Source organism: Athene noctua, chromosome 1 (assembly GCF_965140245.1).
Source record: "Athene noctua chromosome 1, bAthNoc1.hap1.1, whole genome shotgun sequence".
Classification (NCBI taxonomy): domain Eukaryota; kingdom Metazoa; phylum Chordata; class Aves; order Strigiformes; family Strigidae; genus Athene; species Athene noctua.
This window is the reverse complement of record NC_134037.1, coordinates 263,871,523-263,894,828: the sequence shown is the minus strand read 5'-3', so window position 1 is coordinate 263,894,828 and position 23,306 is coordinate 263,871,523. Positions and strand designations below refer to the sequence as shown.

At 50.2% G+C, this 23,306-nt stretch overlaps 1 protein-coding gene across 2 annotated transcripts in view; it reads left to right on the top strand.

Annotated features, from left to right (window-relative positions):
• SLCO2B1 (solute carrier organic anion transporter family member 2B1) overlaps window positions 1–23,306 on the top strand; it is a 66,470-nt gene that overhangs the window by 18,582 nt on the left and 24,582 nt on the right. For both annotated transcript variants that reach the window (XM_074919359.1, XM_074919351.1), the window contains exons 3-7: window positions 8,036–8,173; window positions 8,274–8,436; window positions 9,819–10,046; window positions 11,149–11,247; window positions 13,680–13,810. In XM_074919359.1, coding sequence (XP_074775460.1) covers window positions 8,036–8,173; window positions 8,274–8,436; window positions 9,819–10,046; window positions 11,149–11,247; window positions 13,680–13,810 — 759 coding nt within the window. The remainder of the gene's footprint in view (window positions 1–8,035; window positions 8,174–8,273; window positions 8,437–9,818; window positions 10,047–11,148; window positions 11,248–13,679; window positions 13,811–23,306) is intronic.

Below are 23,306 nucleotides of genomic sequence, written 5' to 3'. Positions count from 1 at the left end.
GAATTCCTGCAGTCCCTCAGAGCAGATTAAATATCTTTGCTGCTGCATCCCTTAAAGTCCAACATCTTGTCTTGGTTTCAAGGAGCATTAAGCATTCCATGCTGGACACACAAGTTCGGGAAGAGCGGTCTTGCCAAAGAGCTGCCTCCCTGCAGGGTTTTTCAAAGACGTGGAGGAGAAGTTTGGGATCCTGTGATGGAGACATTTTTTCTGAAAGATTATGTGTGTTACGGCACCAGTTCTCCCGTAAATGAAGAGGAGTCAGACTGAGAGCGATGACTCGCCGGGCAGTAAAGCATAGTGCGTTGTAGTCAATATAGAGATTTTGTCCAATAAAACTGGGATATCTGGAAGATTTGAAAGGCCAGTTGGACATCTGAAGACTGTGGTTGCTCAAGGGGTCCCTGCTGGGTTATTTGAGGTGCACATGTTTTCAGGCACCGTGCTGTTGACAAGGTGGGTGAAACCCCTCCTGGCAGGGACACGTGTGGGAAGGTGAACGGCCCCAGGGGAACGGCAAGGACACGTGTTTCCCATCCCTGCTAGACCTTGCTGGTTGCCATCCTGCACCTTGAGGATGTGCCTGATGACCTTCATGCCCCAGAGGTGGCTTCCAGGTTCATTTGCAGACACAGCTGTGGCTCCAACACCCCTCCTCAAGGGATGGCGTGCATGTTCCCTCTTCCTAAAGCCATCGAGGAGCTGGCTGAGGACATTCACCCTCTGTGGGAGCTCCAGCCCTTGATACTTTCTGCTCTGTGCTGTAGTTCAAGAACAAACTAGAGCTGTTCCTACCCCGTGCCTTTATTACAACAGGATCTGTGCAGTGGCAGGGACTTGTGCTCGCTTACACACAACTGGTTTCAATTAAACAAGCTGATTCTTCCCAGACTAATTTTCTCCTCTCTGTAAGCTCAGCCCAGCGCATGGGATTTTATCACGTGCTGAAGCACAAAACCGTTTCTTAAAATAGCCACAAAAGTCTCCCAAACCCATGGAAACAGTGTAATAGGGACTTCCCTGTGACAACTGGGGCAAGACTCTGTGTGCAGCTCTCAGTGCCCTTACATGGAGGATTTGTTGCCAAACTGCATGATCAACACTAGAAACAAACGAAGCTTTGTGAGTTTTCATCCAGACCACCTAGAGAGGAGATGTTGGTGTTTAGTCCCCAGTTCTGCAATTTATTGGCTGCTTAGATCTGAGTACATCTCTGTGTTCTCTTACACATGTGGAGTGGGAGCAGCAATACCTCCCTGACACGATGTAAGGCTTAGGAGAGCAAAGCCTGCAAAAATACATTCAAAAAGACAGAAAAAAGCAGAAAAGCCATGAGAGCATGCTCCTCTGAGAGCGTGCGAGTGCAGGGAAACTCCTCTTTCAACTTGTCACAGAGCGCAGACGCTCTGATCCCAGTGCTGCTTGCAGAGGGTGTAGACATTGAGTTGGGACGTGGCTGCCTGTGGGTGAGGGCACCTCAGCGAGGGCCTGGCGGGGATGCTGCTCTTCCCTCTGGGGCACTGGGAAGGTACCTTGGACACTGTCCGTGCCTCGCTGGTGGTGGGAAGCGGCGGTGGCACATCTCTGAAGGAGGAAGGTTGCTCTGCGCCCTGGCGCTGCAGGGAGGTTGTTTTTGGCAGGGGTACATCAGTACCAAGGACCCTCTGGCCCTGGTCTAGTGCGATGTTTGATGTTATCCCCACACAGAGCCTGAGCAGGTTCTTCTGATAATGATTCACGGATGTTTACTGAAAAAAAAAAAAAAAATCCATTAAAAAACCTCTCCCTTCCTTCCTCCTCAACCTACGCAAGCGCTCGGTTGGATTCTCCGAGTTGTTTTAATTCTACTGCTGTAGAGGGGAAAGGATGTGAGCGTGGCTTGGCCCATAATGGAAGAGAGGTGCCAGACAGCTGCGCTTCCTTCTAGGACCACCCAGCTCTGGGGCTGCTCCTGTCTTTCTGTGGGTAGGTCCTGCTGTCAGGGCCCAGATCTTGGGAAAAGGGTGGTGTCTGCAGGCCCAGGCCACCTTCTGATCTTCTCCTGCTGCTGGGGTAGCCCATCAGACCCAGGCTGGCCGATCCCACCAGTCCCAAGTCCAGGCGTGGAGGGACTCCAGCCTCAAGTCCTTGGGAAAAGAAACTAGATGGCACAGAAAGAGGATGCAGAGGATCTGCGTGCCCTGTGGCATGGGCTCTCTCCCAGATCTAGCTGAGAAAAGTGAAGGATGGCTTCTGAGTCTGCACGAAGTCAAGCCCTGCACCAAATACCACAGGAGGTTCCAGAGGAGCCCCCTGATAGACACACTGCTGGGGCTTGACCACCCGCCACCATCATCACAGCTACAACTGGAAATTGCACACTGGTAATTACCAGCTCTCTACTTCTCGCTCATTAAAATATTCCACAGCCTAAGAAAGCCCCGTGGTTAGGGTGGTTGCCCACAATGTCCCCCTGAGGAGCAAGAAGTAGACTTGGCCTTGCAGAGCTTTAATTGCGAGACCTCCCACTTTGCTACCTTAGGAAAGTGAATCACCATCATGGAGAAAAGGGAAGCACAGAAAGTCTGGCAGATCCTGCAAAAAAATGAGTTTTTCTGTGACATTTTCCCCGAACCAGTTGACTTAGAATCACTGCAGAAGCTGGAGAAAATGCAGGCAATGGGCTTCACATTCCTGGTTTTTCCTTCCTTCTCAACCATTTCCATCTCAGTTGTGACGTTCTAAATGTTCCCCTGCTTGCTCTGGGGTTCTGACTTGTGCTGAAAAACTTTTGTGCAGCAGCCGGTGCAGTTACCATCTGGGTATCCAGGTTTTGTTTTTTTTTTTTTTAAAGAGCAAAGACCAAGGCTCTTTCAACACACAAAGTGCAGAAGCGTTAGATGTTGACCCCTCTAATGTATCTGGTTGTTTGAACTAATTTTTTTTAAAGGCATGCATTGAAGAAAAGAGATTGAAATGTTTAATTAAAACTGTTATCGACAGCTCGATCTTAGGAAGCTCTGCTGGGCAGCCTCTGGGGATTTCCTTCCCTTGGTTTCATCCTGTTGTTTGCTGTGGCCAGATGCCTTTGCAGCTCTTTCACCGCCCTCACTCCCTCAGCGGGACTCGGTGCCTACCTGAGGGTTCTTCTGGGCTGTCTCTAACCCCACCAGCACCCGGCCTTACCCAGGCTCCCATCCTCTGCCTCCAGTTTCCTTAATCCCCTCAGGATGTCCTCAACGAGCTCCTCAGAGCCGTGCACTGACCTAGGTTTGGCTCTTCTCCGTTCCCCAGGACCTGCAGTACTGCTTTTCTCCTCCAGAAAAGGGAAAGATAAGCCTAAAAAAAGGCACCGCCGATTTCAGCGAAGGAGCTCTCAGCACTCCAGCTCTGGATGTTCATCCCCTGAAGTCCTGCCCTCCAAGGCTGTGGCATGGAGTGCATCCCCTAGACCCAAGCAGACTGGGGAGGACATAGGTGGTGATTGTGGGCTGCAGAGAGGCCCGGATCCTTCTTCCAGTGTAGGAAGATGGATCCTAAATACTTGCTGCGAGAAAACCCAAACCCTTTTATGATGGGCGTGGTGGTGTCCCTGGGCACATCCCCGAGCCTGCCCTGCACCTTCACCCCAGCACAGGCTGGGGGAGCACAGCTAGGCACATTGACACCGGTCCCCAGATTGGTTCCTCCAAGGATGGAGGGGCCATTTTGCATGCTGAGACCCCAAGCAGACCTCAGCATTCCAGCTCATCTGGCTGTACCTCTGAATTACCACCTACTCCATGACCTGGCCCTGGACCAGCTACTACTTTCCTGAAAAACTGGGGAGCTGAGGACTGGGGACCATTCCCGGCAAGTATTTTGGGTGAAACTGCCCTATTTTGAAGGCTTAGTGGGTTTGGGGGGATGGATGCAGGCTCTTCCATTCCCACTGGCCTTGGCAGCAGAGAATGGCCCCCAGCCTGTTTCATCAATAAGTATAGACTCAACCTTTGGGGCTCAACCAAAACTGGGCTTGCAACCACACACTGAAATGGAGGAGACCTGAATCGTGGCTCTTGGTGTCTGAAGTGCTAAGGTTGGACAGCAGGCCTAAGCCGGAGTTGCCCGAGAGATGAATCCTGTATATGTATAACTGATAACCCTTGTGCTAGCGGGTATTGTACTGAGGTACCACAACCCCCCTGTGCTGGTGGAACAAGTGCTGAAACATTGAACCGCTGCCGCCTGACCAACAGGCCCAAGCCGAAGCTGCTACCAGTCTGTAATCCTTACCACAGTGTGTAAGCTGCCTGGGGAAGGGTGCAGCTCAGGCGGAATAGAATCAGGAGTGAGGAGAGAATGTGTCCAGCGTCCCTTGTTCAGCCTTGCTCAGGGCTGAGAACCCGAGTATCTGCCCTTGTCAGAAACTGCCTTGGTTTCCCCGCTGGGCCCTGGCCAGGCTTTGGGTGGAATCCAACAGGAGAATGGAACCAGAAATTTCCTGCTCAAAACAAAGGTGCCGGCTGCGCTGGCTCACCCATCTCTGGTGTATAAGGCCGGGCCCGCTCACAGCGGCTCTGGAGGCCTCAGCTGCGGGTGGACGCACCCCGTAGGACCCCCACTTGCCGGGACAGGCTCTGCAAACCCTCGCTGCACCCGGGGCTGCCCAGGGACTGCGGGGCTGGATGCTGGGAACGGGTGCGGGTGGTGATGGATCCTCCTTAACCACTGCTCTCTCTCTCTCAGGTAGTAATGATTTGATGCATTACCCTGCATTTTCCTATTTATTGCTTTAGGTGCATTATTCTGCCTTTTCTTACTGCATGTTTTACTCTGTTACATTATTTGGTTATCACTAGTAAAATGCGCCTACTCTTTTCAGTCTGGTGTCCCAGTTTAACTGGCATCCTTCATCAGCAAAACAGTGTCACACCCCTCTTCCAAGCTCGTGTCAGGCTCGTCGCATGGACAGGATTCCCAGCCTGTACTTTGAGAGGGTGGAAAGCGATGCTCTAGGCTGGGAGGTTCGTTTCCTGGAAGCTGATAAGCAGGGATAATTTGATTTTAGTGTGTTGCCTTCTTTCTTTCTTGTCTGCTGCTTCTCCCTCTTTTTGCTGGGAGTATGAAGAAGCAGGCTCTGCTGGCAGGGAAGGATTTAGATGAAAGGAGGCTTTGCCTGTAGGGTTAGCCCTGCTGAGATCTCCTGGAACAGGAGAAGGGCATGTTGGTGTGCATGTCCATATGACCTCTGGCAACTTGGAGATGCCCTGGGGCTCTCAAGCAGAGCTGAGCTTATGCTCTGCAGCAGTTGGTCCTCAGTAAAATCTCTCCCTCTGTTTACAAGGGTTGAGGGTCACGCTGGTGTCAGTATATGGTCTCTCCTTCCAGGTGTGAAGAGCATCTTTCCAGACCATGCAAGTTAGGCAGCCAGAGGTCTTGATCGGATACAGAAATATAAACAAGTGATTTTTGCTGCAGGACACAACGCAGCATCATGTGTGCAGCCAAAGACAAACAGGGTCATGTATCTCCCCAGCAGATCTGAAGTCCATGAGTCTGTTCCTTCTTTTCCTGGCAGATCACCAGCTGCACTGTGATCTGATGGCAAACAGCCCCTGGAGCCAGGAGAACTGGGGTCCCTGCCTGGTGTTGACACCAAACCACTGCAAGTCCTTTGCAGGGCCATTTGTCCTTTCTGTGCTTCAGTCTGCCCAGAGAGAGGGGAATAACAGAGCAGATTTCCAACCCATTTTGACCTCCTGTGCTGAAGGGGATGAGGGGGGGTGGTGGGCAGCTGCTGAGCTGATGTAAAACCAACGTGCCATGAAGGTTCTGGGTTTGCAGACCCCTTGGGCTGCGTGTTATGGATGCCTGGAAAAAAAACATGAATGTGGCTTCAACATTTCCATCTGACCTCGTGCAGGAAGAGAACAGCGCCTGGATGTAGCCAACATGTCGTGCAGGAATGTAAGAGGTTTAGTAAAGTTGACTCGGGGAAAGTTTTCCTTTGGCTGGGTGGCTTTTTCCTAGTCCAAACATGGTTGCACCCCTCAGTGGTGACTGGAAGGAGGAAGGTCCCTGGACTCCATCCTGCTTTGCCTGATGCCAACACGTCACTTTGAGAGGTGGTATCCACACCCTGGCGCTCTAGTTCTCAGGGAGCTGAGGGGGCTTGACCATCCTCTTTTTTTCCCTTTTTGGGCTGTAAAGAGTCTCTCTGCTTACAGAGCAGTCCAGTTTGGCTGTGACCCCAATTCAGCCCCGGGTCAGAATGAGACACAGCAGAAATCCAAGCCAGGCTGAGCAGCTCCTCCAGGCGAGAGTCCTGCCTGGGGGGAGCTGGCTGCAAAACACCCAGAGCCAGGGAAATGCCCTCTCCGGCCAGCGACTGGGAAAACATCTACCAAAAGCAGCACCTCGTGGCTTTGAGCAGCATCCAAGGCTGAGGGCAGCAGCTCTGCAAGGACCCAGGGATAGTCAGCCTGTCTTAGAGTGAAATGAATGGTCCCTCTCCTTAGGGCATGGGACAGTTGGGGTTGGTTAGGTTATTTTATCTCATTTGGGGACTGGAAGGATGCCTGTGGAGAGCCACGTGGCATCAGAGCAGGAGATTGCTTGCCAGCAACTTTCCTTTGCTGGGTGCTTTGCAGACCTGTGGATGAAGGGGAGGTGGTCTCCATCCCTCCTAGGGCAGTTCCGTTGTCACTGAAATGCCGGGGTTTCAACCCCAACCCCAAATTAAGGTTGACATGGGGGTGATTCCCACAGTCCTTCCCAAAAGGGGGGTGAGTTTCCCTTTAAGCTTCCCTCCAGGGTGCTGCGGCCTGGCAGACAGAGCCATTGGGTAAAGGAGCCCCAGGGGTCCCGCAGTGAGTAACCCAAGGTCAGGGGTCCCACTGAGGGATAAAAGCTGGGACCCCTGGCAGGAGGGGCAGTGTCTGTGTGTGAGGGGGATGCCCTGTGCAGAGTTCCCTGTTGGGGAAGGACCTCCCGCCTCCCTGGGACTGGGCTCCACTCAGGTCTGGCTTTTGTAAACGCGGGCTGTGTGGAGATTCAGTGTGTGGCTTCCTTGGTCTGATGTGTTTGGTTGGTTGACCTGGTTGTTTCTCCTCCCTTCTATGGGAAACTGCATTTCACTGTTTATTCCACCCATTGTTGGTTGTGCGGTGTCATTGGGATTGTTGGGATTGATGTCAATTATGTATAATCTGACTTGTTTGTACCCCCAGCGCTCACCCATGGACTGACCCTTTTGTGTCAAATACAATTTGGTTATTGGTTCATCTTGATGCTGGATGTGTCCTTTATGCCAGGCCTGATAATTGGCAAAACAGATGCTTGCAAATCTCCTGTGTGAGGAGCAGGAGGAGGGATGCTGCTCTCAATGGGGCAGCTGGAGCCACACGTTCACCTGTGCAGCCAAGCACCAGTACGTCCCAAACTCTGGTGGAGATGAGGTCAGGTGATTTTCTGGGAGATGATGGTCTTTGACAAGGTTTCCTTCTGGGAGTAGAAAAGAACCATCATATTTTCCCAAAGGAGACATGTCCTTTACATCCACAGCTTCGCAAGAAGGAAAAGAATTCAGAAAGTCTGAAATATTCTCCCTGACCGTCCCCTGACTCTCTCTCTGAAGAAGCTGTTTGTTGCTGTGTTTGGAAGGGCTGGTTCCCATCCCAGAAGAGCTCCTGCCAGCACTGGGGATGGCTGCCTGCCTCAGGCCAGATGGAAGTGAGAATGTTGTGCAACCTTCCACTTCTGCTGCTAGATCCTGGGGTTGAGGCCAACACAAGCAAGCAGCGTCCCAACTGAAATGATCTGTTTGCCCAAAGCCACTTTCAGCTGAAGAAAAAGACACTCTCCTTGCAAATTCTAACCCTATTGTCATTTTTGGCAGAGGACTATTTAATTGACCTGATTTCAGATGACCACTGATGGCAGAAGCAGGGGTAATATTTCAAAGGCTCACGGTCAAAGGTTCATGTTCAATAATTGTGCCTTTGTGTAGGACATGCCGTTTGTTATGTTGCAGCACACAGTAAACATGCTGGATGCTCTCTTTTTGTGTTGGCAGTTCTTTGTTTTCTGCCACGGGTTCCTGCAGCTTTCCCAGCTCCTGGTCTCTGGCTATCTGAAGAGCTCCATCTCAACCATCGAGCGACGATACGGCCTCTCCAGCCAGACATCAGGGCTGCTCGCTTCCTTCAATGAGGTAAAAACCAGCTTGCTTCTCCTGGTCTGCCCTGTGAACGCTCTCTCCCCGCTCCTGTCATTCCCTCATGAGACCTCTTGGTCCGTGTGTCCTGCTGCAGGTTGGGAACACGCTGCTGATCGTCTTCATAAGTTACTTTGGGAGCCGAGTGCACAGACCCCGTTTCATCGGCTGTGGTGCCATCCTCGTCTCCTTGGCCGCATTCCTCATGTCTCTCCCCCACTTCATAACTGGACCCTACGAGTACGACCGGTCCATTGCCAGTAGGTACTCTAGGAACTTATTTTATGCCTTTTGGGACAGATAAAGGAAATTACTTTTCCTCAAGGGGTTGGAAGTTGGAAGCTGAAGGTTTGCCCTCTAGGAATTTTAATTTTACAAGGATGAAATCATCTCAGTGCCAAGAGACAATGGCTGATGGTGGGAAGCAGAGCCAGGGGACAGCTGGAACCACAGGACAGCACATGAGCCCCACCAAAACACAGGCTGTGCCTCTGATTGCCCTTGTCTTCTGCACATCCATGCAGCAGACAAACACTGGGCAGCAAGGCTCTCATCCTCCGTGTGTTGAGCCAAGTTGTCCCCATGCCCATGAACTGCTCCCTTATTTTCACAATTTCGATAAGATAAGGCCTCATAAACACTGAAGCCCTTTACGGGAAGGAAAGGAGGTACAGGAATGAGCTTGACTCAACCCGATGGGGCAGCTTTGGGGGTGAAATGCTGTTGTCTGCAGTGAGGGAGTGTTGGTTTCATACCTAACTCCTCACGCTTGTGGGGCATCTCATCTCTCTTCCCCTGTCTAGCTGAGCTGCCTTTGAGGGGATGTTTTGAGGTTTTAGACCCCACCAGAAAATCAACCTCTTGTGAGAAACGTGCAGCTGTAAATCACTCACGGAGGAGCAGGTCAGGGTGGATTTGGTATTTTTCTCCCTGAAAGAAGGTGAAGGGATGAGAAAAGAAAGGAGAAAACCACCCTCATTACCTTCCCAAATACTGCCATGAGCTCCAGCAAGTCTTTCAGCTAAAACAGCTTTTCTCTGGCTCATCAGAGAGAGCGCAGCTGGTTCACACAGCTGCAGCCACCAAAGGAAGACTTAATAGGTGATTAATTCATGGATGCAAAGAGGGGTCAGGTGCTAACAACAGCTTGGAAACAATTAGCCATGCGTTTCAGGAGGGCTGGTGCAGGTGGCCCTGCACTGAGCACTTGGAGTTCCATATGATTTGGGGCATAACTGTGGAAATCCTGCTATAAACACCACCACCCCCTACCCCGGTGTTTTCAGGAAGATGAGGGTGCTAGAATCAGCACTTTCACTTAGGCAGCTTTGTAATTTATTTCTGGGGAAAATGAATTTTCATTTCCTGGGTAACTCTTCACAAAAGCTGCAGTTTACTCACTTACCTTTATTGCACGATCGATCAGAGGTCCTGGAAGTGTTCTCAGCTCGGCTTTTTCCATGGAGGTGGCTTTTTGTGGCATGCACATCCATCTCGCTGTGGACACCTGCAGAGTAGCTCTGAACTTTGCATTTTCTTTCACCTGACATCTACTGAGTGCGTATCTATGTGCTTGCTGCTATCTTAGAGAAGTTTGTTCTCCAGACTGAGCTCCTCAGACCCGCTCTCCTTGTTATTGCAGGCGTGTTCAGCAACACCACCGACCTGTGCCAGCCCGGGGTGCTGGGGTCCTGGGGGAACCTCAGCAATGCCAGCTGCACCCCCCATGCTGCCAGGGAGAACCACGAGGTTCTCCTCGTCATGTTCATTGCCCAGGCACTGCTGGGCATCGGTGGTGTCCCCATCCAGCCCTTTGGGATCTCCTACATCGATGACTTTGCCAGCGAGAGGAACTCCCCCCTCTATTTGGGTAAGGCTTGGGCTGCTGTGGGAAGAGGAGGAACCAAAATTAGGTTGATAATGAGGCCAGACAGTACTAATTTGCATGAATGAGAGCAGAGCTTGCTATAGCTCTTCTACTCTACCCAGTGCTAGGAGGGTTTCTGCAAAAATAATTTATTTGCTTCAAGCTTGGATAAACTGCAGATGGTCCAGGAGTGCTGGAAAAGATGATTTTGGGGTGATGCTGGGATTTTTGACCCAAGAGTGATAAACTGGAGAGGGACATAATCGTGTCCTCCTTCAAAAAGGTTTCCACAAGGATAGAGGAATAATCTGATCTCTCTGTTCACAGGAGGCAGCTCTGGGCTTAGGATGCAGCAATGAAGGTTAGTTTAGATATAGGGAAAATTATAGGAAGCTAAAAAAGCAGGAGCAGCCGTCTGAGAGGTGGGAAAGTATCCTTCAGTGGAGGGGGTGCTGGAGAACAGCTTGGGTACATGCCTAAAAGGGATGTCCCAGGATGGACAAGATGGTCTCTGTTGACCCTTTCCAGCTGTTATCTGTGACAACCTTTCAAACTGAACGGGACAGCAAAGGTGGCTCAAGAATAGGTCATTACTGTCAACAAACTGGAAGCACTGCATTAAATTTTGCTCTGGTAGGTGCTCCAAACCTCTGAAATATATTTGAAAGGATCACCTGTAAGACAGGGGTTGAATCCTGCATGCGTTTTGATTTTTTTTTGTCAGTAATTCACGTAGGAGAGTTTGCTGGTAACTTTTTTCTCCTTAACCTTGTAAAAAAACCCAACAACCCTTTGCATTTCTGGGATATCTTCTGCCAAGGGTGACAGCTTGTTCCTGGGTGTATTTCATAATTTCTAGGAGGCTGTAGAAAAGTGGCAGGAAAGATTTGAGTCTTGCAAAATTTTTCCTGAGAAGGGAGCCTGGAAAGTGTGGGGTTGTTATCCTTTGTGAGGTGTGAGGTAAGAAAGCTGCCTCCAGCACACGCTGTTTCCCTGGCAGATGTGGTGGACCCTGGTTGAGCATGGTCCTGCCTCAAGGCCCCCCCTGCCCCCTGGGGTCCCTCTGTGCAGGGCTGAGCCCCCCTCTGCTCTCTCCCCTCTGCAGGAATCCTGTTCTCCGTGACCGTCATCGGGCCAGGGGTGGGCTTCATGCTGGGCTCCACCATGCTGCGTTTTTATGTCGACGTTGACAAAGTCACTGGAGGTGAGTGAACGTGCCCTCGGAGAGCCAACCTGCACCCTTCGCCCTGCACCCCATTTTCTGAGCCAGCCCAACCCCCAAGGTGCAACCGGTGGGGCAGGGGCTGGTTCCCTTTGCCTGCTCCCTCTGTTAAATCACTTCCATCACCTGGAGATGCTTTGGGATGGTCTCCTTAGTGCTCAGATGGATGGCCTCAATAAGTGGGTCTTTCCCACTGAACTCAGTGTCTCTCACACATCTGCAGGGTTAAACCTGGCCCTGTGGCTGCAGGAATCCTGTATTTTAATCATCCTACAGACCTGGGGTTCCCTCGCTCCTGGGCTGCTTGTTACAGAGATGCCCATCTGCGTTATGCTTTTAGAACAAACCTGATTTAAATTCTTCCATGAATTTTCTGCCATATGCCAGCAGCAGAATTTTGCCATCAGCCAGCACCAGGGAGGATTTGGGATGTGGAGGATGAGCAAAACCCAAAGAAAAACTTGAAAGATGGAGGGGAGAGATAAAAGTACCAGGACCCTGAGACACGAAGAAGCAGAGGGATGGTAGGATGGGAGGAAGGTTAAAAACAAATAAGGAGAAATGCTGGATAAGGCAAGAAAGGAAGAAGAAAGAGATTTCCTTTTCAAATGTATCTTCCTGAGGCATGCTATTAAAGCATTTGTAGTCATCTCCTTTTTGGCTGCTCTTGAATCTTGGCCTGGAAAACAGGAGGGTTCTTCCTGGTTATTAACAGAGCAGACACACATGATGCAGCTCAGCATTATCCTCACGTGAGGAAAGGATGATGGCTCCTTTGATGGTGAGCAGACAGTGTCAGCTCTGGAGCTGGACGAGCAGTGGGTGTCGACGCTACGGAGGCATTAGCTTTGGCTCCGTCCCAGAGCCTCTGCCTTGTTCCTGCTCACTGCCTTCACCGGAGGTTTTTTCACCCGGACTTTGTCACGCTATACATTTATGATATTTGCAGCTCAAGAGCACACTCTAGTCTTGACACTGCTGCCTCCTATCAAACGAAGACCAAGCTTATTGCTGCAGCCATCCATCTTCCTCAGTGGGTGAACCTCAGCGAGGTGTCTGCAGTCTTGCCTCTACCCCTGAAGGATGAAGAAATGGGATTAGGGTCTGCCCTCTGCCCACTCCAACGTTGAGTTCTTCTGAGCCATCTTCTGCAGATGGATGTTGAATGAGAAACGTGCTCGAGTAGCCTGAACTGGAGAACACCCAGTTTTAGAGCTATCTTCAGCCTAAAGATATCTTCAGCCTACCACGAAAATCTAACGAGCTGTGTCTGCTTAATGCTAAATCTAATTTAACCTCACGTTTTCCTAGAAAAAAAAAAAAAGGTGTTTAGTCAGGGAGGGATTTAAAATTCCAATTTGCTAAATGCATCGTGCATGAAGGAGATTATCAAATTTCTTTGACCTATCACTTGTTACTTCCAGAGATGGGAGATTAGATGTGGCAGTATCCAACGCACCGAAATCCAGTAAACTGATTGCAGTTTTAATTGCACACCCCGCCCCCAGCCCAGTGAGAACAGCTCACTTCTGCTAAAGCTCACAGTTGAGGAAAAGGTTTCTGAGAGGACACATTTCCTGGGATCGCCCGTGAATACTATCTAACCACAGGTATCCCATTTTTCTGTAGAAATATTTCTTGGTTCAGACTCACCCTGTTGTGAATTTGCATTCTGGCTGCTGCATATCCCGTTTTATTTATGCCAAGCACCCTCCCCACAGAAAATGTTGTCTTTGGCTGAGTGCTCTGAGGGTGACAGGAGAGGAGGTTGGGTGAACTGAAGGAAGAAAGGCAGGAGGACGGGATATAATCCTCATTAAAGCAACTCTAAAGATTGGCTTCTGTGGGTCGAACTGCAAACCAGGCACTGGCTGATGGACCAGACTGGTGGGCACAGCTCCGGGGTGCTGTGAACAGGGGGTCCTTGCGTGGGTAGCCAGACTGTAAAAAAACTAAACCAGTCCTCTTGGATGCTGAAAGTTAACTGTACTTAACTCCATTTTAATCATAAGAAAGGATTTTCCCTCCTGTATTGACAGACATCATGACTTAATCCCCTTGAGAATTTCCGAACCTTTTCACCACATGGGTATCCCTTCCCTTCAAAAGCTGTGATGGGGATGCTTTCCTCCTCTTTTCCAGGTCTAGGACATCCCTGTCCCAGTTGCCTCCATCCAAAGGGCTGCGTGGGTTTTTAGACACCCTGGTGATCATTCAAAATGAAATGATTTAGCACTGTGGGATGAGCCAGGTGTAAATACTGCTCAGACCCCAGAACTGATGGCCCCCAGGTTGGGAGCCACCAGTTTGGAGCTGGCTGATACTTGGGGGGCCACCCACCCCCATCCCTTTGGTGCACTGAGGTCCCTCCATTCACGTTTGATTTAATGCCCATTTCTCCATTTGTGTTGCAGATGAAGTCCAGCTCACGAACAAAGACCCGCGGTGGGTTGGGGCCTGGTGGCTTGGTTTCCTGGTCGCAGCCAGTCTCGTGGCCCTGTCTGCGGTGCCTTATTTCTTCTTCCCACGGGAAATGCCAAAAGAGGTAGGAGGGGTGCTGCAGGTGGCCCTTTTGGCAGCGCACACGAATGCTTCACATATTTATATGCGTGTTTCTCCCTCGCTGCCGGCATTACTTGCTGCATCCATGGGAAACACGAGGATGGAAGTGGTCGTGCAGTTTAGAGCTGCATCCCAAAATCAGATGCGAGCTGGGGTTTGCTCTCGCCTCCCGTGTCAGAGGCTCCTGCGTGCTGAGCAGGTGCTTAGTGAAACCCAGAGTGGTGCCAGCACCTTAATGGATGTGATAATTTCCTTGGTGGGGCACTGAAGTAGCGCCTGTGTGTTGGTTCCTCTGCATGGGGACATGTAGCATCAGGCAAGCTCTGTGTGGTTCTCACAGCCACCCTCCTGGCTCACCTGGAGGTGGGACTCCTTGCCTTCCCCAGGGAAGCGATGGTCCTGCTCCTTCTGCTGCATCTTGTTTGGGCCAAAACCTGTTGTTTCCCTTCAGGAGGAGCCACGTGTGCTTGAGGAAATCAGTCCTAGGTCATAGCAAATACGAATAACGCATCAGGAGCCTTCCCTTAGAAGGGGGTTGGACCCTAGGACTGTTTGAAACACTGAGACTGGGGGTTGGTTTGTCTCATTTCCACCATAGAAGCCCCTTTTCATCACGCACAGTCCAAGGGACTCGGGGTTAGCTGCTGCTCCAGCACCCAGCTTCATCCACCACCTCTTCTCACTGTGACCTCTTTGCTGGCCAGACAGATTTTAGGCACTTTCCAGCCCCTAAACTCCCTGGCTCATCCAGAGATAAGTGGCAGGGAAAAAACTTTAGCAGCCTGAACCTGTTATTGCAACCCAAACCGATGTCTCTCTGCCTGCAGTTTGCTCAGGGGATGCTTGTCCCTGGCTCTTGCTGAAGCCCGTTGGTGGGACAATACTTTGCTCTGTGCTTACTACCAGGGTTTTTTACTTCTCTGGAGTCCTTCTGAGTGCGTCAGTGCTCATGCCAGGATGTGAAACAGCTTGTGAGCTTCCCGAGCGCTTCGCTGGCTTCGAGTCCCGGTTTTCTGGCAACCGGCGTGTCATGAGGGATAATACAAAACAAATTATTCTTTTAGAGGAGGCAGCATGCTATGGTTTTGAATGTTATTGAAGTCGCTGGGACGCTCTTAGGAGGTGAAATTGAGCTCGTCTCCATGTCTTGGCCATGCTCTAGCCTGGATAATTCTTTCACATGCATTTTACCTTGGGGCAGTGTCGAAACATTCTTGTCTAAACAAGTCCACGCACTGTCTGGTGCAGAATAATTCTTCATTTCTCCTGCTGCTGCCTGAATTTCCACAGGAATGAGGGATTCTGTGGGAGATTTGGGTTTCACCTGCCTGCAAAAACATGACCTGTTGTACCAGTTGCACTTCTGGGGATATAATAAACTCCTGGGTTATGTATGCTGTGAGGTTTGAAAAGGTGCTGTGGTCCTGAGAGGTAATGGGGTGGAAACGGCTCAGCGCTTTGTAGGATGAGGGCAAGACTGGATGCAATGTGCCTGATTTATCCTCATGAAGCTTGGTTCGCTTTAGAGTCATTATGGATGATCTATATGAGCAGAACCTGCTCAGTGTGCAAGGGTGGCACTCTCCATCTCAGGAGAAAGGTTCTTTATTAGGGCTGATGGGAATATTAATTTCATAAACAGGTTTTGAGAGAAAATAATGTACTTCAATCTAAAACAACTGCAGTTTTTTTGCAAGGGCTGCACTCTGATCAGTCTGAGCAGTTTTGAAGAGTTTAAGGAAGGACTGGTTGGATGTTGATTTGAAAAAGCAGCAGGAAGTTTTCACCCTGTTCTACTGGCTGATACCTCTGGGGAATGTTCCCACATAGCTGAGCACCTGTTTATCCCTTTCCAGCCCAGACCTTCTTGAATTTCTCTCCATTTCCTCCAGAAATCTTTTGAAAACTGCTTACAGGAAAATAATCTAAGTGATGGTAAAATTCTACCACCCACCCCACCCCTTTCAGGATGGGAGATGCCAGGGCCAGCCGAGCCATCTTGTGCCTGTCCCATGGGGGTATCAACACTAGCAGCAGCAGCAAGGGGTCCTGCTTAAAAAAAGAAAAAAAAGCCTCTTTAGAAACTTTGTCAGATGGTGTTCTGGGTAAAACATTTGTCTGCTATGGGAGCACTCAAAGCTTTGTAGGAAATCTGCATTATCATGGTGATTATCAGTAGATATGGCAGGAAAAAATATTAATTACTTTCTCTTGCTTGCTCTTGGAGTAAATCACTGTTCGGCTAAGGGTGTAAGGGTTTTGCATCATGAAGGGCAGCCTCCTCTCTTCTCCACTGAGCTGGAGGAAGCAACTCAGGTCACCTCCACTCAGCTGGAGGAAGTATCTCAGGTCACCGAATTCCTGCCGTTGAGTTTGCTAGAGCCATGGTTCCCCTCCAAAAGAACATCAGCCAGGGCCACATCACAAAACCCTGCAGAAGGGATGGGTAGAGTTGCTAAGACACGCAACAACAGGAAGGAAATGTGTGTCTCCAGGCACAAAGTTCAGTGCTGGTAAAACGCTGGCCCCAATTTTGCCTTCCTTTGCCCCAAGTGGAAGAGCCGCCCTTTCCTGGGAGGTCCCTGGTGCTGCGGTGGCTCTGGCTCGTGCTGTGGCTTTGGGGTGGCTTCCAGGTTTCCTCTCACGGCACAGAGCAAAGCTGGTGGTTCTTCTTGTGCTGGGCTCTGGTTTGGGATGGAGAGGGGGAGATGTGGCGTTGCAGTGAGGCAAGGTGGGACCTCTGTGGTAGCCTGAAGGCTCATCCCCAACACACTGCAGAGGGGAAGGGAGGGATGGGGTCAGTGCAGGGTTTTACAGACCAGCGGATCAACAGGAACAGCCATTGTGATAACCCTTGGGTCAACTCTGTCTAAATACAGCTGCAGCTTCAAAAATGGTTGGCATTTCCTTGGCTGCCTTCAGTTTCAGGGTTTCTGCCTGCCTGAAGCAGGAAAAAAGCAATCAGCAGCAGAGCATCCACAAGCTGCAAGCACTTGAAGGCATCCACTGGGCTTTTCCACCATTTTGTAAAGCCCCAGCACGGTATTTTACCCACAGCAAATAGGAGAAGCACAATGTGCTCTGTCCACAGAAGCAGCTGAGATGTTTCTGCACCACCAGCTGTGGGTTTCATTTCTGGAGGTCAAAAAGAAATTTTAGGTGCCCCAGGTCAAGCTGTCCTTGGACCACTTGCTGTCTGCAGACCCCTGGGACCACGCACGTCTCGGTAGATGATGGGACTGCCTGGGAATAACGTGCCCACACCAAGTTGTGGGAACATTTCCCCGCTGCGGAATCCACCAAATGAGATCACAACAGCAAAGACTGGCCCATGGCTCAATCCTGCTCACTGCTGAAAGCACTATTTCTTTTCTCTGATTCCCATAATACTTTCATTTTCCTTTCTTTCTCCTGCCTCACTCTGTACGACTCATCTGGGCCCTTGGTGGTTTCTCCAGACCAAGGACCATCCTTCTCACTGGGTATCATCCAGCAAACGCTGAAAAACAGCACAACCCTCTGTCTATTTGGAGACTTATTTGCCTCCCGTCATCAGCCAAGACAGATCTAGATTATTAATTCTACCTCCACATTTCAGCTTCACCTTTTATTTGATAGCTTTTTTCTTTGAAGTTCCTGGAGTGACTTGTGCACTTAATGTTAACATTAATGATAATGAGAGTTCTTTCTTTTGATCTTTTTTCATAAATCAGTCAGTCCAGACTTGGAACATTTTTATTTCTCTGCTTTGATACTTGTCAGTAAGTTTCCATCACCAAAGTATTGTGAATAATCCTATTTGAGGGACGATCACAGCAAAGCTATAAAGTTGTCAAGAGCTCAGGCAGGGGATGAGCGGATGATGCTGTTACTGGACAAACTGTTTCCTCTCAAGACTAGTTTTTTCCCAATAATTCCAGTTTGATTAATGAGCCTGAACCATTTCTTGGGGTTGTGTCATGGATTGTGGCAAACTACAGCCTTTGAGTATTTTCCAGTTGCTGAGGAGCCAAAGGTTAGCTGGTGCTTTATCACCTGTCAGCGATGTCACCGTATCCCAACCCATGCAGAGGTATTCTGCCTGCTAAAGGCTTTCCCAGCTCTGTGGGTGACATGAAAAGAGCTTGAAAAGTGGAAAGGTGCTCTCAGGAGCACCTTAAACAGAAGCAGGAGCACTGCCCTTGCTCAGCATTTCTCGTCTGCATGATCTGTCTCGTACACTCAGTTATCTCACGGTTCAGGTTTCGCTCTGTGACGCTCCCCAGTCACGTAGAACCAAACATCCCCCAAATGCCGTACAAAGGGGTGAGTGACACTTCCTCCTCGCCCTGACAAAGGCTCTCCTGTAATGTCAGCACATGTCATCTGCAAACAGATGCCTCATGAGAAAGCTCAGATGGGTTTTTATGGGAAGCAGGTCCGCACATCCTGGTCGTGTCCAAGTCCTGGCAGCTCCGCTTCGCTGTCACGCGATCCCTCTGGATACCAGTCCCTCTCATCAGGGCTTTCCTCCTAAGCCTCATTGGGAGGTTTCCAGAACTTATTTCTCTGCATGTTGCAAAGCTTTGTCTAATCGCCAGTCTCTATTTTACTCTTTAGTTGGTTATTCTGATCCTGATTAAATGTTTTTTCCTAATTGTTGCTCTGTTGGCGTGGTTATAGAAAACCTTCCTTTAGCTGGGTGAGGGAAGCTCACTAGTCCTCTGCTGCCAAAGAGCTTCTCCATCCCAGCCACAAGATGGTTTTCCTAGTGCTGCACTGGTCTGGATCTGGTCTCCAGTGGTGGTGCAGCAGGGTCTGCATTCCCCCAGCTCTTCTGGAAACACCATCCTCGGTTCTTCCTCATGTCATACTTACTCCTTCCATGGCTGCACCATATGCTTGTGCAGAGATGGACCCAGAGCTATTTGTCATTCTCCTCCTCTCATTTCCAACTCTTCCAGCTGTGCAGCAGAAATTGTTTTAAACCCTAAGTGCATGGCTGTGCCCTCTGCACTAGGTTTGGTTTGGTTTCTGTCATTTCAGCCCTCTAGTTGCCTAGTTTTGCCTATATGGTGTCCCAGCCCACCCTGTAGGGACAATTCCCACCTTCCTTCTCCTCTGCAGATTAAGTAGGACATGTCTTCTCACTATGCCAAGGGGGTTACTGAAAATATTAGCTACGGTTTCTGTGCCAAACCACTAAGGAAGCCGCCAGCACCTCCCAGCAGCTCAGTACATCCCGCCGGGATGCTCCGTTCTCTTGCTTCTGTTTATCCATGTCGTCTTTACTCTCCTAAGTTTCACATTTAGCCAATGGTTTCTCATTTGGTGCTGCATATTCTGCTTTGCCCAGTCTGCAGGTATTACATCTACTGCATTCCTTTTATTTATTTAAACACTGATGGTGTTGAGGAAGGAGAATAAGCTGTTGCTGATCCAGCAGGCTCTAACCCAAGGTAGCCCATCCATCTGGGGGACATGTGGGTGCTAACCAGAAGAGATGAGCAGGATGATGTCTCTTTTGTGTTGAGTCCTTCATCTTCATCCTTTAAAGGGGCTACAGGAAAGCTGGGGAGGGACTGTTGATCGGGGGGGTAGGAATAGGACGAGGGGGAACGGTGTTAAACTGTCAGAGGGGAGATTTAGATGAGATCTGAGGCAGAAATTGTTCCCTGTGAGGGGGGTGAGGCCCTGGCACAGGCTGCCCAGAGCAGCTGTGGCTGCCCCCTCCCTGGAAGGGTTCAAGGCCAGGTTGGACGGGGCTTTGGGCAACCTGGGCTAGTGGAAGGTGGCCCTGGCCAGGGCAGGGGGTGGCACTGGATGGGCTTTGAGGTCCCTCCCAACCCAAACCGTTCTATGATCTCAAAGCTTCGTCTGTGGCACTTCAACTGGGAGAAGTGCAGAAATGAGGTGGAAAGGAACCATGCTTCTTCCTTGACGTTGCCAATGGGGGAGGTGGAAGGAGCAAGGTCATCTTGGGCTGGGATGGAGAGCCTGGCAGAGGCTAGGAAGTGAAATCCTTTGCAGAACAGGGGAGGTGGATTTCTGGAGCTGTTTCACAACGGAGCTGGAGAGACATGAGCTGTGGGAGTGCTCAGGGCATGCAGCAATGTGACAGCTCTGTGGTGGCCCAGCAAAGTGCTTCTGCTGGGTTTTTCTGGTGGGATTCTGGGGAACACGTCCCCTGTCATCTGTACAATATCTCTGGATTTTACTTTCAATTGTTCTGCCTGACAATTGGAGCAGACACTTGAGGAAAGGGGGCAATGCTGAGCTGGACGTGCAGCTCCCTCCTGGAGGAGATATACGTTGCAGAGCAGAGGGTTGTCACCCCCCATTTCCCAGGACAAACCCATCTGTCTGGGCAGTACCTCAAGCTGTGCAGTGAGGAGCCAACAAGTTTAGGACCACAGCGTGCAGGCTGGATCGACTTGTTTCATCCTAAAAAGCACATGGTGCATGGTGGCAGGAGAGGCCTGCAGGCATGGAGAAACCTTGAAAGGGATGTGTTTGTGTCTTGGCTACACATACCCTTCTCAAACGTTTGGGAATCAGCGTTGCTGCTGGAGGTGGCATTGCTTGGCAAGGTCCAGGCAACGCCTGTCCCTCCAGTCCTGAAGTAGAAGGTTTGTCATGAGGAGAAGCTCCTGGGGCTAAAATGCAGATGGGACCCCTCCTGCCCTGCCCTGAGGATGCCCCGTGGACGCTGGTGCTGCTCTGGGCTCCATCACAGGATTGCACCAGTACGCCTGAGCGTCCAAAGAGCCTCCTGTCCTTCTCTAGGGTTGCTGGGGACTTCCCAATCCGCGGAGGGTATTTTCAGGGTGTAAGCAGCTGACAGCTCTGTCTGGAGTTGTCCCCAGGGGTCCCAGAGGAGGTCGCAGGTCCAGGATGGTGGGACATGCTGGGGCAGCGACTCAACCCTTCTGTGCAGGCAGAGACATTGTGCAACGGCGCTGGGGAAGCGAAAAATAACTTCTCCAGTTTCTGTCTCAGGACAGATTGCCTGCATTTATCCAAATCCCCCCATGTTTATTCAGCAGCGACCTGGTGCTCTTCCAGTGCACGTGAAAAGCTGAAAATAACTGACAGGGAACTCTCTTAAATGCCTGCTCCAATTTGGGTTATCTGTTAATGGGGAAAGGTTACAGAGCAGGAGCAAGGAAATCCAAGTCTTTGTTTGGAAACGGTTGCTCTTGGGGCTGCGATGCTCTGAGGCTGCCTCATTAAAGCTCCTAAAGCACCAGCAAACCCAGTCTAGACAGGGCGTTATCTGGGGACTAACTGGGGGCCAAGTGGCAGGGCGTGGTGGTGCCACTGGCATGTTACAGGAATGGGCTGGTCTCTACCTTCAGATTTTCCCCAGGGAGCTTTAAAGCAGGAGCAAACAGCGGCTAAAAATAATCATCCCATTTCGCGTGAGCAAGGTGCCTGCTGGCTGGTTATTTTAACACTTGAGGAAATAGGGCCCCTGGTGGGACCTACACTTGCTGGAGGAGGCATAATGAAGTGTTTGTAAGGAGCATGACCTTGTCAGAAGGAAAAGAATTCTTTTTTTCGAGCTATGAGGTTTTACATTTAGTTTGTTTAATATGAAAAGAACTTCTCTGACCTTATTTTTCACTGAGCCGGGAGCTCCAGGTTCCACGCAGCCAGAGGAAAACTCTGCAAAAGCCTCAGATTAAGCAAGGAAAACCCCTCTATCATGGAGCAGGTCATTTATCCCTTTTTCCAGTGGTGTATTTGAATAAAACAAACCCACCAGCACCTCTGGCTGCCCTTCTTGCAGGTGCAATAGCAGGAGGGTGAAAGCAGGAGCAAGCTGCCTTCATTTGCCTTTCCTTCCTAGCAAGTCCGTGTCTCAGCCCTGCTCAGCCATACCTGAGGTGTTCAGGTCAGGGTAGGGATGCTCTTCCTAATGCAAAGCGTGAAGGAGCTTCATTCTCCTTCCTCAAAAGCCTGTTTGCCTCCTCCCTCTCCCCACCACGCTTGAAGTGACGGCGATAGATAAAATCCCGTTGCAAAAACATCAAGAGCCCATTCACCAGGGGATGTGCAATCAGGAAATTTAAGTCCTTTAAGGAACCTGGAAAATCCAAGCGTGAGGGGCATTTTGCAAGAAGCTGCTCACATATTTTTGTTTTTCCTTGGCATGATGCTGCGGCAGATGGCCGGGGTGGTGCTGAGCAACCAGCCGGTATTATTGCACCTCCCGACTCCGGCTTGCCAAAGCGTTTGCTCTGAGTAATGCTACAGTCCCCTGCGGCGGGAGGATGGCATCAGCAGCAGGGCTTGAGCATCTCTGATGGCAGAGCCAGCATCGTTCACCTCCCTGCCCGCAGTCAGCAGGCAGGATTTGTGCCGGTCCTTCCACAGTTTGCTTCCCCTGTCTGTGTGAACGTGCCTGTTTCACCCCAGAGGAATGCATTTCCTGATCCTTTCAGGCAGCAAAAAAATATATCAGGGGACCGAGCCAGCATGGAGAGAGGAGTTTTCCTCTTTCTCAAGGGCTTTACTCCATGTGCAGACAACAGCTGCTCCTCGGGTGGGTGCTAAGCCAGCAGATGTGCACAGAAATGTCCCGCTTGCAAGGGTCATGCTCATGCAGAGGCATCCTGGACTGAGGAATTTTGGGGGATTTGGGGCTTTTTTTGGGGGGAGGGGGATGTGCAGACAGTGCCCAAAAGACTGTTAACTCTCCAAAGTACAAACAGCTGGTTGCTGAGAAGGCCACAGTCAGTAACAGCCTGAAAGTATTTTTGGAAAACACTACAGTTTAGAGCAGAGAGAAAAGATCCTGTAACCTAATTGAAAAGTGAAAGGAAGCTGGATTTTATCTTTGCGTTTGAAAAAATGTGTTAAAACCTGAACTCTAGCAATAAAAACCATGAAAGGAGTTTTATCATTTATGCCTTGTAGTGGCTTTTCAAAAAGGGATCGTGGCATCCACAGCATGGGGCATTTTGACCTCTCTGATGTTTAATAATCGGTCATGGTTTCAAAGAAAAAGAGATTATTTTAGCCAAAGAGCTGTCCAGTTCTTTCTGTGAATTAAGAACATCTAATTTTTGTTGAATTAACTCATTTGTCTGACTCATATTAAATTTGTGTCAAGAGTTGCAACAGCGTCGTTGCTGAGCTGATGTGGGATGTCAGGGACCGGGCTGCTGGCTCTGTCCTTCTGACTAAAAATATGCTGTGGCTTCTGGTGAAAACCGTACTCCCACTGAACAATTTCTGCTATTACACACATATAGTAACACCTCTAATCTCATTAACACCCTCCATCCAGCGATCCCCCTAAAAGCCTGCAGAATAGGGGATGGGATGGACATCCAAGAAATCCTCCCCTCCCTTGGCCTCCTCTTGCTGGTGGGATGTTGGACACTTGGGCATGGAGACATCTAATGAGGCTGGGATGGACCTCAGGTGATCCAAGCCCTTTATCTTCCACCTCTCCTCTTCTGCCAGCACCGATTTCCTTCTGAGCAGTGGCA